Source organism: Pleurodeles waltl, chromosome 7 (genome assembly GCF_031143425.1).
Source record: "Pleurodeles waltl isolate 20211129_DDA chromosome 7, aPleWal1.hap1.20221129, whole genome shotgun sequence".
Lineage (NCBI taxonomy): Eukaryota > Metazoa > Chordata > Amphibia > Caudata > Salamandridae > Pleurodeles > Pleurodeles waltl.
The window spans coordinates 1254320336-1254337452 of NC_090446.1; the positions used below are offsets into that span (position 1 = coordinate 1254320336).

The 17117-nt window shown below is 43.1% G+C and overlaps 1 protein-coding gene across 1 annotated transcript in view; it reads left to right on the top strand.

Annotated features, from left to right (window-relative positions):
- Positions 1–17117, top strand: part of GAS7 (growth arrest specific 7) — a 1110982-nt gene that overhangs the window by 831395 nt on the left and 262470 nt on the right. Inside the window, exon 6 of the mRNA XM_069200411.1 lies at positions 746–835. Within this exon, the coding sequence (XP_069056512.1) occupies positions 746–835 (90 nt within the window). The remainder of the gene's footprint in view (positions 1–745; positions 836–17117) is intronic.

The following is a 17117-nucleotide window of genomic DNA, read 5'->3' on the forward strand; positions in this document are numbered from 1 at the left end:
ACTGTCCGGCTGATGTATATTTATCATTAATATGTACACCCTCATACACATACACATACATCATGGGTCTGAGCCACAAATATTTCGGAAAGTGACTTCCCAACGTATTTACTAACATTTGAAAACGTACCTAGCACAGGAGTGTGTAAACACACGGAAAGAAAGTGGTTAAATGTAGTTTGGTGACACTGTGACATTGCATGCTCACAGATCCCATTGAGAAGCTCGCTTTTCAAATTTCACAGACCAGTTTGTGGTGCATAGCTTTTATCAAATGAACAAAGATGAGACATACAGCATTTCATTTTGTAGGTGACTGTTTGGGACGTATTCTAATTGTGAATATGTGTTTGAATGTCTTCTATCTGCTTATTCCTTTCACATAAACTATTTATTATTACCTAGGTCACATTACCTTTCCCAATGTATTACTAAGATCATTATTAATAAGATCATTATTTGTATATGCCCATTTACATTATTGATGACATCACGGATGGCGCCATATTCCAAGTGCGAATATTCTATAGAATCTGTTCCCTGACATGCTATGCAATGTCTATGCAGAGAGTGTTAGTTGCTACTTGCTAAACCCTAGCTCCCTGCATGTTGTCTTGGTGTCATTGTCATAAGATTAGACCTGAATCTTTATTAAACTGTGCCTTTATGCCTATTTTTAAAGTCGCGCAAAGAGATATATATTTTTTTAACCTGCTAAGTCATTTTTGTCTTTGTTTTCATGTAGATAAACTGCGTGACCTTTCCACATCCAGACACAATGCCTGAACAGCAGCTCTTAAAACCTGATGAATGGAGTTATTGTGATTATTTCTGGGTGAGTAAACCTTAGAATAATAATTAGGATAGACATTTAGGTGATTTAATTTCCTTATCACAACACTGTGGTCTATGTTAGCTAAAATAAATATGTAATCGTCATGTTAATAAATAAATATGGTTTAAGGTCGCATAATTATCGACAAGCTGTATGTGGAACTTTAATGGATGGTGTATCTCATGTTAAATTTGTAAGTAGAAATAACGGTGTTGTGCTAAAAACGAATATTTATATATTCTAAAAATGCACGAGTTTCTGAAGATGGTGTCTCTGAAATTTTTAACACTATGAGGGCACAATGAATTGGAGCCTCAAAATAACGACATATTGATTTTGCACTGTTTTCCTGCTTACAGAAACGTGAAATTAGAACGTGAAATATGCAGTAAAGCTATCAGAAATCCGCTTATAGTGTTCTTAGATTAATAAGGGGCCATCAATGATGCAAATAGTGTGAAGAAAAGTGCTGTTTAAAAAAAAAAAGTTATAAACTGTTCTTTTTTTTATTTTATCAGTACATAAAAGAAAACAAATATAGGAGAACGTGAGCTGATTTTCAAAATTCGTTCCTGTGCTTATATTAACAAATCTGCAGTGTACAATTAATTGCACATTCAAATATATGAGTAGATGGGTAGAACTTAGAAAGAATAAGCCAGAAGGGGAGCACAGAAGATTCACCAAAACTACACAGTTTGAAGTCAATAAAAAATAATAGAAACAATCTCGGCAAACCATACATAAAACTTTTAAAAATAAACTATGTCACAAGAAAAAGAATGAAAAAGCGTACTGTAATGCAATACCATACAATCACAATGTCAAGACTATTGCGTAGAGAGAGTAGGGGAAAAGAGTTTATCAGGCAGTCAGTCCGAGCCCAACAGAGAAAGTGACACTGTGAGAAGGAGATTGCCAGTAAATAAAGACAGTAGAGATGGACAGGAGTCATATTATCTGTATCAGGGGATCGTGAGTAAAGTGAGGAAGCAATGCACAAAAACACATATTTTTACAATTGTCTGTTTGCCTCTCCTCATATATCTTGGTTTTTCATTGCTTATAAGTGCTATACTTTTTGTAGCCAACAAGTATACGGTGGGGGAGAAATGAGTCTTCCAACTCGGTGCCAGTCCTCCTCATGATGCATTTTAGAAGCTAATAAACTCGAAGAAGCATGATAACGATGGAATGTCCTAGTAGTTGAGTTTTAGTTTGGCTAAAATGAAAACACTTGATATGACAAATTAATTTAATTTGGTATGCTACACGAGTTGACTTTATTAAACTGAACATTGACACCAGAGATGTAAGAATCTGTCTCTGCCTTTTGCTGCTATCCTGTTACCATTGGTCCTAAAGACATGAGAAAAATTCAGATGCCCGGAAGCAACCAGTGGCTTCAGTGGCCCTGGCTGAGCACTTTCCGGTTTGTAAGTAGTACCCTTTACAGTGTTCCAGATCCATTCTTGTAATTGGCCTATGGATAGGGCCAGTGCTCTAAGGGATGATGTACCCACGAAGGTTGCTGTGACAGGAGCCCCCCTATCCTAAGCTTGTTGAGCACTCACTCTCTTCCTTAATCCTGTACCTGTATCTGGAGAAAACAAGAGAGCAGGGCACCTGCTTGCTTACCCACTGTAGAGTAAGCAGAGAACTGCTGCCTAGTCCAGTGCTTGACTGGGAAACTTTGGGCTGGGCGGGTGGAAGAGCCAGCCTGACCATGCACTCATGGGGGCATGCTGAGTTGGCTCTAAAATAGGTGCAGCTCCCCTACAGAGCAGGGGGGGGGGCCCGATTTCCACTGCCCCCCACCCCAAAAAAAAAAGTAGCACATTGGCATTTTTAGAAAAATAATTCAAGAGGAAGGACATTTTTCCATATAGCAACCACGTAAAGGAAGGTCGCCACAGGCAGAGGGAGCATCCCATAAGGCAAGGGGCCATGAGCAAAATTAGCATATAGCTTTGTGTGGTGTAGGAATGGGACAGGGACACCACCAGAGGAATTTTCTTTATTTTTGGGACTGCCAGGAGAGCTGCAGCCCTCTCCAAGATACCCAAGTCATTCTTTCTTTTTTCCAGTGGTATTGCCCTCCCAGGACTAAACAGAAGTGATACTGGGAAGCTGTTGGAGAACTCTTAGAGCTAGGACTTTTGTCCCAAGACTTGATGGTGCATGGACCATTGTTGTTAGGTTCTGTGATTGCTTGCCAACCTTGGTTAAATCTATAAGAATGACTCTGATAGTGATATGTTTAACATTTTATCCATTTTTTTACATGTATATTTTGCAAGTTAAATCTATCTATATTTCAAACGTCAATTAAAGTTTTGAATAAAGAATGCTTAATTTGTCATTCCTTAAATGTTTGACACTGTTGAGTTGCATTATGGTTGAAGGGCCTCATTTTACATTTGAACATCATTGTGACATCCTGAACAAACAAGATCATCTGCCTTTTTGTTAGCACACCTCTTAGATGCTGGTAGGCATATGGGGGTAGAGGGGCAACGTTCTCTGCATGGTGAGACACGTGTACCCCTGCTATGAGTGCCCAACTTCATTGTTGCCTGGATCTCTAATCCTGATTTTTGTCATAGGCAAACACGGATCATGAGTGTGCACCATGACATAGGCCTGTCTCACAAATGTGTTCTTGTTGGACCGTGATAAGCGCCCAAAGGGATATCCTGAAAGTGGTAGAAGGCTACTGCCTTCACCAGGAGTTAAACAGCACAAGTGTGGTGGTGGCAGCATACGGTGTAGTGAACAGTATTAGTGAACAGGTCCTCTTTACTTTGTGTCACTGGAGTGAGGCTTACAGGCTCACTTACGTTTTTAAAAGTTCCGCTGCTGTGTATTTAGCTCACCCTTGGCCTACATCAGATTGATGTGGACATGTGTGCATGATGAAAACGTGGTGAATACATGTGGAGGACACAAGACATACACTACACAGAGGATGCAGTGTGGAACAGTGTGCAGATGGCAAAAATGTGTGCGCTGGCAGTTTGTTTTTAAAGTCACACACTCTGATACAGTACAGAGAGACTGTAGTACTGTACATTATGCGCAGACAGTGTTTGTGCTGCATGTGGGAGTGCTGGTTGTAGCCTGGTACATGGGCACAACAGTACTACACAGTGGAGTGTGCTGAGAATGTACACTGAGTGCAGAAGTGCCTGCACTAGTGCATTACATGGAAGACTTTGGGTTCCATTTTCGAGAGCCCTGTCTGGTGAAAATATGAGGAGTAGAGAAATCTCAACCAGACAGACTTTTATATTGCTGCATTCCTGTAAGATGGGTGGGACAAGCACTGTATGGAGGGAGCCCGGCTCTCCTTCTGCATTTCAATGGCTTCCTTTCATGGACATTAATTATGGGTAGCAGCTGCGACTGCTGGCTTGACCTTTGTGACCCCTGGGACTGTCCTTGTGACCCCTGGCTCAGATGCCACAAGGCAGCATCAAGAACAGGAAGCAAATGGGGCTCCACCAGAGCCAAGTTTAAGTTCTGTAAATCCCACCCATTCCCCCACCCTTCAGCAGCTAAAAACGGCTTTTGAAGTTTAAGGGTGGGAACTTTCAGCGCAATATCTCGCTCTTAGGGCCAGATGTAGCAAAGGTTTTTCCCCATTCTGTGTCTATGGGAAAAAGTGTTTGTACATATGGCCCTTAGTCCCTCTGGAGCAATGACCGGATGTGCATGTGTACAGATGGGTGCCACCGGCAATTTTAACAGCAGATGGTCATATGGGCTGCAGTCCCGATCAGGTAATTGCTGCTGCTGGCATTGTTGGGAGCCATCCCGGTTCACTTTCCACTGCTATGTTTTGTGTTTGAAATGTTACATGCCTCGAGTAAGTCTTTCATTGCATTATTTTTTCTTTGTGGCTGTAGCACATGGCAAGGGCCTGCGACAGTCCCCTGAACCGTCTCCCACTGCCTCACTGTAAACTGTGGGCTATCCCCGCATCTTGCTCATGCTTTTATGCTTTTCATTGCCTTCTAGATTGGTTAGCTTCAGTGCAGCCCTCTGGCCTTGTCACTGAATTACACCAGTGCACCGCTTTTCTCCCTATCACTTGGCAGGCAAGCAACTGCACTCGGATTTTCTGCAGCAGGCTCAGGTTTGTGGTCTGATGTTGCTGCTTTCTAGAAAAGCGACAATAGCAACCCAACCAACAGCCTTGGTGATGTGCTGCCCATCATTGCACAATCGCTGGTTAGAGATGCTGTAGACAGTTGAATAGTTATTAAAAAAAAAACACAGTCCAGCTCACGTTCTGTTTAGAAGGCCTTTGTTTTGGAAGGTAATTGAACACATTTGAAAAAACGAATTCAGTTTCTTAGGTTTTCAGCTTTTAGTGTTACTAACATGTTTACAGCCTCACGCTGTGAATTTCACCACTAGTTCATTTTAACTTTTTAACATACAAATAGCACAATTTTGCTTTCCTGGAAGGTTTACAGTTACAGATGCGTCTAGGGAAGCATTGTCTTATTTCAACACTTCACTTGAGCTACTTTGATTCCAGGGTGAATTTCTAACCAAATTGCAGGGCGCACTCTGAGAACTCTAATGAAATCTAAATACTTTAACATGTATACTTTTTCCGCAGCAGAGGTGTAAGAAATCATCAGGTGTCAGTATTTGGAGTCCAAGGCACAATGTAAACCTTAGAAATTGCAAGTTTTGTAGATGTATTACCACTAGTGAACTAATGCATAATGCATATCAGGATTGAGGTGCCTTGTGAGAACTCCCAGTGGTTGGATAGGATAAAATAGCTGTGCATTTTACCAGCTCTCTGAATGTATCAATAATGTGAATGCATTTTATAATGTAAGCCCAAGTGAGATGATTTTACCTCGTCATACAATAGTTGTGCAAGGTCATTTGTTGCATTTCTGGGTATTTTCTTGATTGTCTGCCCTTTGGAGCTATTGAGTAGGCATGCTTGCACGTCTTAGGCTATAGCTGGGTATATGATGGTTAATCTCAAACATTTGAGATTTCACTTGGACATGCCAGGTTCTAATCAAGCACTCATATGTCTATTTCGGGCATATTTTATATCTGGACCTGGCAAGGTTATTTATGTACTTCTAGTATATCTATGCAACTCCTTTTACAATATTTGAGTGGCAACTAAACAACTCTATTGTCTGTTTTAGTTCCTTTTTTGTTTTGTAATTCCTAAATGAACTTGCATTATTGTAGGCTTTCTTCAGGGATGTCACTTCTGTAATAACATCAGGGACAAGGGTCGTGTGATGTCATCACTTAACATGATGTGTGATGTCACATCCTGTGGTGCCATTGGGGTCAAAGGGCATGTGATCTCACTTCCACGACCCCTGCCATTTTGCTGAATTGTTGTCTCTGGCTCTTTGATTCTGTGACAGACCACAAGTAAGAGGCCTGGTCACAGCTCAGAAAGATGGGCCGATAAGAGAATCATAAAGGGTAGGGCTGGGGACCCAGGATTAACCTTTGATGCACATATTACTGTGGCTGACATTGAGGTGTGAACTCTGGACACTCCCATGCATCTTGTGGGTTAACCAGCTTTGGAGTCCTCTCTGCTGTGGCAGACATCTTTCAGGAGAAAGGATGAAGGGGAAAGATGTCCATTTAAAGGAAGCAGAACCCCCAATAGAAATCTTAAGAGGACCAGACCCTAAACCACATTTGGTGTCTGGAAAAGAACTGTAGGTAAGGGAGTTTTAGACCCCCATCATTGCCATCTGCCGAGCAGCTGGCTGGGCTTCATAAGGAGGGAAAGCTCTGCAAGACATCTGCTTGTGACCATGACTAGGGGCGCAGCCTGCTAGTTTCCCTGCTGGGAGAGGGGACATCACCCAGGGAAACCAAGACCACCTGCCCTGGAGTCTGGAGAACCACTACCTGCTGGCTTGCCCATACTGTTGCGTCCTTGAGGGGGAGGAGCATGTTGGCGGAAGAAAGATCCGGAGGGCGAAGCCCAGATCCTTGGAGCCTCTGAGCAAGGTGTGAGGAGCAGTGGTGCATTTATTAGGCTGCTGCCTGCGTGCAGCTTTGTAAGTTAGGCAACCCCATATGCCAGGAGTGGCTGCTGTTAGGCTTTCATCCTTGGCGTGGCCTCCCTTAACTTTTTGCCTCTGTTTCCCAGGTTGTTGATGTGTCCCGGACTCTGATTTTGCTGTTTTTGTTACTCTGGGCACTTTACCACTGCTAACCAGTGCTAAAGTGCAAGTGCTCCTTTACAAAATGTGTATGTAATTGGCTTATCCATGATTGGCATATTTGATTTATCAGTGAATCCCTACTATAGTGCACTAGAGGTGCCAGGGCCTGTAAATAAAATGCTACTAGTGGGTCTGCAACACTGGTTATGCCACCCACATAAGTAGCTCTGTAATCATGTCTCAGACCTGCCATTGCAGTGTCTGTGTGTGAAGTTTTAACTATAAATTCGACTTGGCAAGTGAACCCACTTGCCAGGCCTAAACCTTCCCTTTTATTACATGTAAGGCATCCCTAAGGTAGGCCCTAGGTAGCCCCAAGGGCAGGGTGCAGTGTATGGTTCAGGTAGGACATATAGTAATGTGTTTTATATCTCCTGGCAGTGAAATATTGCTAAATTAGTTTTTTCACTGTTGCAAGGCCTGTCCCTGCCATAGGTTAACATGGGGGCTACCTTTAAATCTGATTAAAGTGTAGATTCCCTTTTTCCCTTTTGGGAGCGGATGGACATGGGAGTTTGGGGTCTCTGAGTTCACAATTTAAAAATACATCTTTTAGTAAAGTTGATTTTAAGATTGTGTGTTTGAAAATGCCACTTTTAGAAAGTGAGCATTTTCTTGCCTATACCATTTCTGTGCCTCTGCCTGTTTGTGGATTCCCTGTCTGGGTCAGTTTGACAGTTGGGCTGGTTGCACCTCACACTAGACAGTGGCACAAAGGGAGCTGGGGTGTAGTCTGCATTTCCTGATGAGCCATCTGTACTAGGAAGGAGGGAGGAGTGGTCACTCACACCAGAAAGGGCTGTGCCTGCCCTCGCACAATGCAATCTCCAACCCCCTGGTGAGTGTGTAGGGCATAGCCTGGGCAAGGCATGATTTCACATTCAAAAGAGACCTTACTTTGAAGTAGGCCTACTTCAAAGGAGAAATTGGGTATAAGAAGGGCACCCAAAACCACGGACATTAGAACACTTCTGGAAACCAAGAGGAACCTCTGCCTGGAGAAGAGCTGAAGAGCTGAGGAAGAAGAGCTGCCCTGCCTGTGACTGTGCTTTGTGGAGCTATCCTGCAATTGCTGCATCTGCCAGAGTAAGAGGGCAAAGACTGGATTTTGTGTGCCTTCCATCTTGTGAAGATCTCCAAGGGTTTGATTTAGAGCTTGCCTCCTGTTGTTTGAAGTCTCAGGGACAGCAAAGACTTCTCGAAAGCCAGCACCTGGAGTCTCTGGAGAGACTCCTACTCTGCCCTGTGGTGCCCATCCAGTTCCTGGGACCCTGAAAGGAGAAGCTGGCAACCTAAGAGGAAGAAATCCACGTACAGAACGCTGTGCGGAGAAAAGATCGACGCAACTCTGATCTGTGGTTAGGAAATCGATGTGCTGCCGGCTTCGAGGCTGAAAATCGACACTCACCTGTAACGCGACCGAAGAATCATCGCACGGAGCTGGAGAAACGACGTGCAGCTTCGCTGACGGAGGCTGGGAGATCGCAACCTGTGCTGCGTGGTTTTTGGATCATCGTGCGGCTGGATTTCCGACGCAAGTACCGCTGGGCGTGTAAAAACAACGCAAGGCCTGCCTGGACCCAAGAGTGCTGACCGGATCGGCACATCGCTCTCCTGCGGAGAGAAGGAACGACCCGCCTGACCCGACAAAAGGAGAAACAACGCAAGGTCCTGCTTGTGAGTGGAATCGACGCATTGCAAGCCGTTTTTGACACACACTTGTTCGTGCTGGGTTATTTCTTACGCACCCAAGGTACATTTTTTACGCTAACAGTGTTACTGTGTGTTTAAAACTACTTAAAGACTCTTTTTGATTTTTAATTGATAACTTGACTTGTGTATTGTGGATTTTTGTCGTTTTGGTCTTGCTTTGTTTAGATAAACATTTCCTATTTTTCTAAACCTGTGTTGTGTCATTTTGTAGTGCTTTCATTAAGTTACTGTGTGTGTTGGTACAAATACTTTACACCTAGCACTCTGAAGTTAAGCCTACTGCTCTGCCAAGCTACCAAGGGGGTAAGCAGGGGTTAGCTGAGGGTGAATCTCTTTTACCCTGACTAGAGGGAGGGTCCTTGCTTGAACAGGGGGTAACCTGACTGTCAACCAAAGACCACATTTCTAACAGCCGCCATGCACCAAGGACAAGAGCTGCATCGATTGAGCCATCAGTTGTGTGCAACATTGAGAAAGTTGGCAACTTCTATGCCAGGAGAGGCCACTATGTGTGAAGGGACTGGGCTGCATTGAATGGGCCATCGCCCTTGCATTGGAAGTTGCCACGACCCAGTATGCCAGGAGGGGCGACGGGACAGGCAATCTGAGCCCCGTGTGACCTGGCAGTGAGGTTCATTGGAGTGACCCCGTATGCCAGGTGGGGCCACTCAGAGTGCTAAGGCTGGAGCTCCAGGTCATCACCTGTGACCCAAAACTGTGGCTACTACCATGATGAGGGAGGCTTTACATTTGAAAAAGCCAGAGGGCAGAGAGACCCTGTAGGAGCCCCACAAGAGCAAGGAGACTGCCCATACCCCTTTGAAGAAAGAAAAAGGACTTCCTGCTTATAGCTGTTGCCGGAGCAGTTGCACTCAGTAGGACGGTGGTGAGCACGGCTCAGGAGAGAGAGCCTGCACCTACCAGGAGCTGCACGTGTGAATGCATGTATCCCGATTTTGCCGATTCAGACCAGACCACACTACTGGCAGGTTTCATACTGCCGGAGAGGGTAAGCTGAGAACTGGACCTACCGAGGCCTGAGAGATATAGTGGCTTTGGTTTTTACCGTGTGAACAGGGCCTAATGGTTTACATTCTTTGGATGTTGGCACATGTGAATTTGGAATAACAGCACACCTGTTACATGAGGATTAGGCAGTCCGAATGTGGCTTGACTACTAGCATGCCTACCTCAAGGGGGACTGTGTTATTGTTTTTTGAATGTTGTTTCCCTTTACATGTGTTGAATTGCAATTACATTGTATATCTTTTATACAAAATAGGTATTTGGATATTGATTTATTGTATGCACTGTTTGCACATTGAGTTATGAGTCATGTTCCCTAAACTGTATCTACAGTTCCCACCAAGGGAGCCTTGACTGCTTGTGCCTCCTACTAACTGAGTCAAGTGCAGAATGGAGTGCTTGACCCAGTTATGGAGGATTCATAGTAGGGAGGGGCACCGGACATTAAGGGTAAAATGCCTCAACCACCTTGGGTGATACCAATACCCCCTGTGGGACCCACAGCCGCATAATAAGGGGATTGTATTGTGTTGTTACATCTTGGGGCTTATTAGTGCATAGACCATTGGAGATTCCTCTAGTGCAGGTGGTCCAGCTTACATTTGACTTATGTGGCCTTTCTTTGGTCTGTGCATCAGCAGGCTTTAAGTCCCTTACTGTATATATTTGTTATATTGTGCATAGTATTTTGTATTGTGTCTAATAAAGTACTTTTAAAGAAAAAACTGTGTATGGACAAAAATTAGGTGATTATTTGTGTTGTTGAGCTATACATCTCTAGCCCACAGCTGGACTGTTCTGCTCCACTTCCCTGAGAGTCGTGCTATAATGAGATAGTTTGTTTCTAATTTGGGGTCAGCAGTATGGGATCCCTAGGATATTGGTGCCAAAAGACCCCAGTTGTTTTAATTGAGACCCAGTACTCCCTGACTGCCTAGGTTACTCGAATCAAGACTTCTCACGTCTGCCAAATGTACAAAATAGTAAATGTCACAGATAAGTACATTATTAAATACGTAAGATACAGGCTCACCTAGATAAGTGAACCATCCATTGGCCTGAAAGAAACACATGTTATATCCTTTTAGAATGAGCACTGATTGTGTGTTAAATTCAGTGTAAGGCTTCCTTGAGTGCACAACAAATATAAACAGTTTCTCAGCAGAGTGAAGAATTAACGCAACAGGTGCCTATAAAGTGCAATGTAATGGTTTAACCTCAAAGATGTTTTATAGCTTAAATGAGCAGCTTTCATCTCTCTTTCATTGGAAATGTGAAATAAATATTATCAAAGAAGGGTTATACAGCTGTCATAATGGATGATAATATAAAAATATCAAAAAAGCCTACCACTACCTGATAATGAGCTTTATGGACAACTCTTAGGGTATGGAATTCTTTCTGCATTCTACTTGCAGTCAGGCTACGTCATTCTAAAATCATTGTACAAGGCTCATCTGCCGAGTCTAGCTTGCTGTTTATTCTACAGAATGTTGTAGTCTTTTCAGCAGATACTAAGGTCTTACCAGCTCTAATGAACTTCCCTAGCTGAGCTTCTCTGCACAAGCATTAGTTCACTGCTACTTACCTTCTATGCTACTCATATCGTATGTGGCATAACAGTATTTATATTTGGTTGACGGGGTACAAAAAGATACTCAGAGCAAATAGAAGTTGACTTTGTTATGGTAGGTAACAGGAAAACCTAAAAGGAAGAAAAAATCACTTTCATTTAAATCTCACTTCTACAGCAACAGAAGAGTGCACAAGACTCTTGCTGAAAAATGGGCTGAGTGAAGATGCTGATAGGGTAATATCAAGGGCCACAGAATAAGCCACAGTGTGGGACGGGATTATTGCAGATACTGTATTTGTTTCATGGCAAGTGGGTGGATTCCTGTGGAATAGTACACACCACTAAAATGACTACATAGGTATATGGTACAAATGCAACTGCTTCGGTATGTGATGGAATAATAATGCACGTGGTTTAACGATGCACTGCCACTGCTCCTGATTTGGTACAAATGTCACAGCTTGGACAATGATGTAGAATGTCACTTACATGAAAAATCAAGGTGATATACAGTCACTATGCTGTGTTCAGTGCAGAGCTCTTAGAACTAATTTTGTTTTTTGTTTAATCTTTTATTTATTTTATATGAAACATCATGCAATTGACAAATATAACAAAATTGTAACCACAAATAAAGAAATAGAAGATGAGCATGTGACAGGCAAGTTAGTTTCCATTTTTTGCTTGTACATATCCAACTGTAGAGACCGTGTACATATAACATGTCCTTCTCCCTCCCCTCAAGGAAATAAGTAAACATGGCAGAGTAGAGAAAGAAGTGGGGGCAGGTAGTATCCACGGTAGTGTGTCCAGCTGCTGCCAGAAAAAAAGTGGATGTGTGACATAGCTATGTGGAATTAGTCCCCATATCCATAACATAATGCAAAAAGGATCCGCAGATTTTTGTAGTTGATCGTTCAGTTTGTATATCATGCATTTGTGTGATCTTATGATTGCCATAATAATCCTCTGTCGGGGGCTATGGTTGTTTCCAGTGTCTTAATATGTATAGTGTGAGAAATGAATCCCATCACCCCCCACCATTTTTGGTGGTTGGTAACACCGTCTATATCTTGTGTGTCATTAAGGAATGCTAGAGCACCAGCGGGTTGAAGATGGATATCTGTAGTGTCTTGAAGAATTTGCCATTTTGACTCCCAGAATGGTCATAGTCTGCCCACAGTTATGGCCACATGCAACTTCATCATTGACAAATGTGGCTTCTCTCCAAGTCAAATATACTGCTTCATCTGGTTATCTAATCTGCTAAAGCTGGGTGTGAGGTATTGGCAAAGGCAGCATTCCAAAGACATAGTTGAAGTGTGTTGCCACCATTATGTTAACAGTCTGAACCCGTCCCCTAGGGATATCTGCAAATGTTTCCATTTTTGCGAAGTAATTCGTAATTCAACATTTAGGGGGTCATTCTGACCCTGGCAGTAAAATCTGCCAGGGCCAACGACCGCAGGAGCACCGCCAACAGGCTGGCGGTGCTCCCTTGGGCATTCTGACCGCGGCGGTACAGCCGTGGTCAGAAACGGAAAACCGGCGGTGTACCGCCGGTTTTCCGCTGCCCTGGGGAATCCTCCATGGCGGCGCAGCAAGCTGCGCCGCCATGGGGATTCCGACCCCCATACCGCCATCCTGTTCCTGACGGTTTTGGCCGCCATGCACAGGATGGCGGTATGGGGTGTCGTGGGGCCAATGGCATGGGCACTGCAGGAGCACTGCAGGGGCCCCCGTAACAGGGCCCCACCAAGATTTTCAGTGTCTGCCATGCCAGAAACGGACTGCAGTTGGGCTGTCTGATACAGTGGTCACTGTTTCTATAGCTAAAGTTCCATTGTCTCCAGAACAACAATGAGAAACAGAAGCATGAAATCCCAGCTATAGAGTTAAATGGTTCTGCCATTTAAGAATTTAGGGGGATCTGCATTTGTCCTGGTCCCTAGTAGACAGACTGTTGAGCTGTTCATCTCATTAGGGAAGTCTGGTGGCTGGGGTTTCTCAGGCGGGTTTGTCAATAGGGTAAGGTTCCCGGCTCTGGGGCAGCTGTGCTTCTGATCAATTGGGGTTTGGTCAAGCATGTCTAAGAAGTTTTCCAGATCTTGTGGTTCATAAAATTCACAGGTTTTTCAGTTAATTGCCAGGAACGTTATGGTAGGTCCCAGAAGACCATAGTGGATTCCCCTTTGTTTTGGTGCAGGGTGGAGAGAAGGGAATTTCTTCCGCTGGAACTGGGTGTCATAGAAGTAGTCTTAGCAAAGGGCAGATGCCCTGTTAATACAGAAAGGTGGGATTTTTCTTTACTAGTTGCAGGATCGTTTTGGATGGTGGGAGAATCACATTGTGACTAGGCATGGATGATCAGCTATATTAATTTGACATTGCTTCAGTCTGTGAGCCATCCCGCTTGACTTCTAAAGGTGTTGCAAGGTCTTCCTTGAGACGTTTTGGAATAACGTTCCTCAGGAAATCATGCAAATCATCTCCACCTCCCATTCTGGTATGCTATGAAGGTGATCATTGTTCTGTCTACTTCAGTCCTTCAAGTTTGTAACCTTCTTTTGGAGTGTCCACACTACATGGCCCCAGTCTGGGCCATTTTAGACCCTGTCATTCAACAAGGAAACGTGTTAATCTGTTGTGGCAAAATCGGATATGAATGCAGACATCTCTAAATGCATGTTTTTCAGTATCCTCATTGTTTTGAAGGATGATTGTTTCACCACTTTGATTGAGGATGTGATGCCCAGCAGCTCCTTCATTAATGATTCCAAAGTGCTGGTAGAGTCTGCTGCCATGGTTCGGGGTGATTTCCCTTTATGACCCGCCACTCATAGGTAAAGTGAGTTGTTTAAATGCTATGCCCCCTGACATGAGGAGAGTCATATATCTGTTAGGAGGCCTGTAGATTAGATTAAGGCTCTTGCAAAGGACATCCCACACAGATGAACAAAGGCGGGATATTGGGTGATAAGAAAAAATGTGCTTGATTATCTTCTTGTATTAGATAACTATTCGAAGCAGGCTTGATCGATCCTCCAATCCAACAGGCAGCAATGTAACAGATCAAGTAGGGGGGCCTGTGAGTGAATGGGGAGAGGAAACCTAGATGTATGTCCAAGCAGAAATGGCCATCGCTGGGAAGCAATGTAGCCTAAGTATTGGTAAGCTGTCTAGCCCAGTTATTGGTATTGCCAGTTTGGTGGATACGGGAAGGGCATAGGGCTTCAAGATGTCACAAATGTGCTTGGAGTGGTAAGGGGATCAAAGACAAGGTTTGTCAGTACCTGTTTCCTGAAGGAAAATGTGTCCTGGTAGATTTCCAGTAACAAGGGTGGCTTACCACTGTTAGTGAGAAGCAGCAGTACCAGCACCCTTGTGCGATCAAGTTAACTCACCTCCCTAATGAGACCAGCTCCATTTCTCATGCCTCCGGGATGACACCGATACTCTGTGTGTTGTGTCTCAGCATTAGACTGCCCAAACATAGGTCTTGGGACTCAGGTGAGTTTCAAAGACCATAGCCATGTTCTCAGAGTGGTATTGGACCCCTGAAAGTATTTGAAAGTAGAGTGAGATTCATCACAGGTGAGCAGATCAACGGCCAGACACCATATTTGCAGATGAGCTCCATCCCTGCCAGAACTGAACACTAACCTGTCTGTACAGTACCACCAGTACTGTTTACAGTAATTAGGACACACTGGAAGGGAGTTGATTCCCCAGGAACAAAGCATAAAGAAGGTGAAAGGAAGAAACCGAATCTTGATTTTGAGGACTCTGTTGTGGTCAGGTAACTACAGCTATAAGATTATTACTTCAATATTCACAGGTTTTGGGGCTGAATGGCATTGGACTGCTTAGGCTAAGGCAGAGTGAGGCATGTTCTTCATGTTAGCTACAAGTGAGATCATCAGACTGCCGAAAGAGAAGGACCCACACTGGTAAACTTGTTTCAATACAGGTAACCATAGGACACCTTAAAAGCTTAGCCTGAGCAGCAAATATTTATGTGTATCAGGTGTGTGAGTAGCAATCAACCAAAGAAAAACACAGTTTAAGTAAAAAGAGAAAAATGCAATATAAAAAATGTTGCAAAAATTGAATACATGGATTATTCATTGAAATGTTTGCAAAAAATGGCTGTTGTATTAAAGGAGCCAAAATCATGGCACTCCTTGTGGTTGGCCCACAAGTGCACACATTCAGATACTAGTTGTGTGGTTGTGCCAGTGAATTTTTTAAAGAAAGAAAACAAAACACTTGCATGCTAGATGATCCTGATTCATCCTTAAAGGAATCTGGGAATTAATACCTGTCTGCATTGGCATATTTTAGTCAGTGGATATTGCTGTTTGATATTAATTTTTAGTCTAGCAGAATTTTAATAGAAGAGATGGTAAGGAACTTTGGGCCATTATGCTGTAAGGTTCACAAGCCCCATAAATTTGAGGCTGATCAAGTTTCAAACTTTGCAGTCTTTTTCCAAAGGTTATGAGCTTTGTGAAGAGGAATAGAAAGATTGTCTTCCCCTTTGGTTAGCAAGTGTTCATATTGAAAGGGTTTGCAAGAATGGTAGGAAAAGTGTATTACAGAGCAGGAACAGAAGGATTTCTCCCAGTTTGCCCTCTTCAGTATAAAAGTAACATAAAATCTAAGGTTAGTTTTTATACATATCTACAGTTATGGCTGATAATTCTTAAAGGTGCAATATAAACCCATTAATAAAGCTTAAGAAAAGGGTCATTTGATGGGAATCCAACAAAGGATTCATCACACGTATGTACTGCAAACAAAATGCTTTGTTGTGTCTGTGAAATGGGAAAATCCAGTAGGAATGGGTAGGTGGGATTGACTTAAATTTAATGGAAGGGGCTTCAAATGTGCTTCAGTCTTCACTGTGTGTGATTCACTGTACTGAAGATGCAGTTGCACACCAGAGCAACATTCATTGGATCTTGAATAGTTATTCTGAAAGTAGCTCCCAATGCTTGAAGTCACTGGCAATCTGGAAGCATGTCCTATGAGACTGTCCAGTATTAGAAGATTTTTGACAATTGTTTCCTCTAATTCATGTGTAATGCAGTATTTTATCAGAATAATAACTGTGTATTGTTGGATGTGTCACGAAAATTACTCAAACAGCAGGGCATAAGGGGGTAAATAACTGCTTCTTGTTCGTTCTTTATCTGCCCGACTCCTCATTGACCAGACATGGATACTGTATTGTATTGTATTGTAACCGTATGTATATAGCGCTTACTACCCCTGACGAGGCGTCGAAGTGCTTTTCGATGAGTAGCACGCTACTCTGGAACCCAACAATAATTAGTGATGGATTAATATCGTAAAATAATGAGTACAGTTTTAGTATTATTATGAGTTAATTTGAGCCGCGGATATGAGAGTTTGTTAGTTAGATTGACTGGAGTAATGGAGGGTTGGAGGAGGAAAGAAATCCAGAAGAGTTAATTGGGAGTGTTGGACTTTTGCTTATGCAGGGTCATCCCCAGTCTTTTTGCCTCCTGTCTCCTATTTTTTTCTGACCTGTTGCTGTTGGCTTTTCAACTCTGAGCACTTTACCACTGCTAACCAGTGCTAAAGTGCATATGCTCTCCGTGTAAATTGTATGTAATTGGTTTATCCATGATTGGCATATTTGATTTACTAGTAAGTCCCTAGTAAGGTGCACTAGAGGTGCCAGGGCCTGTAAATCAAATGC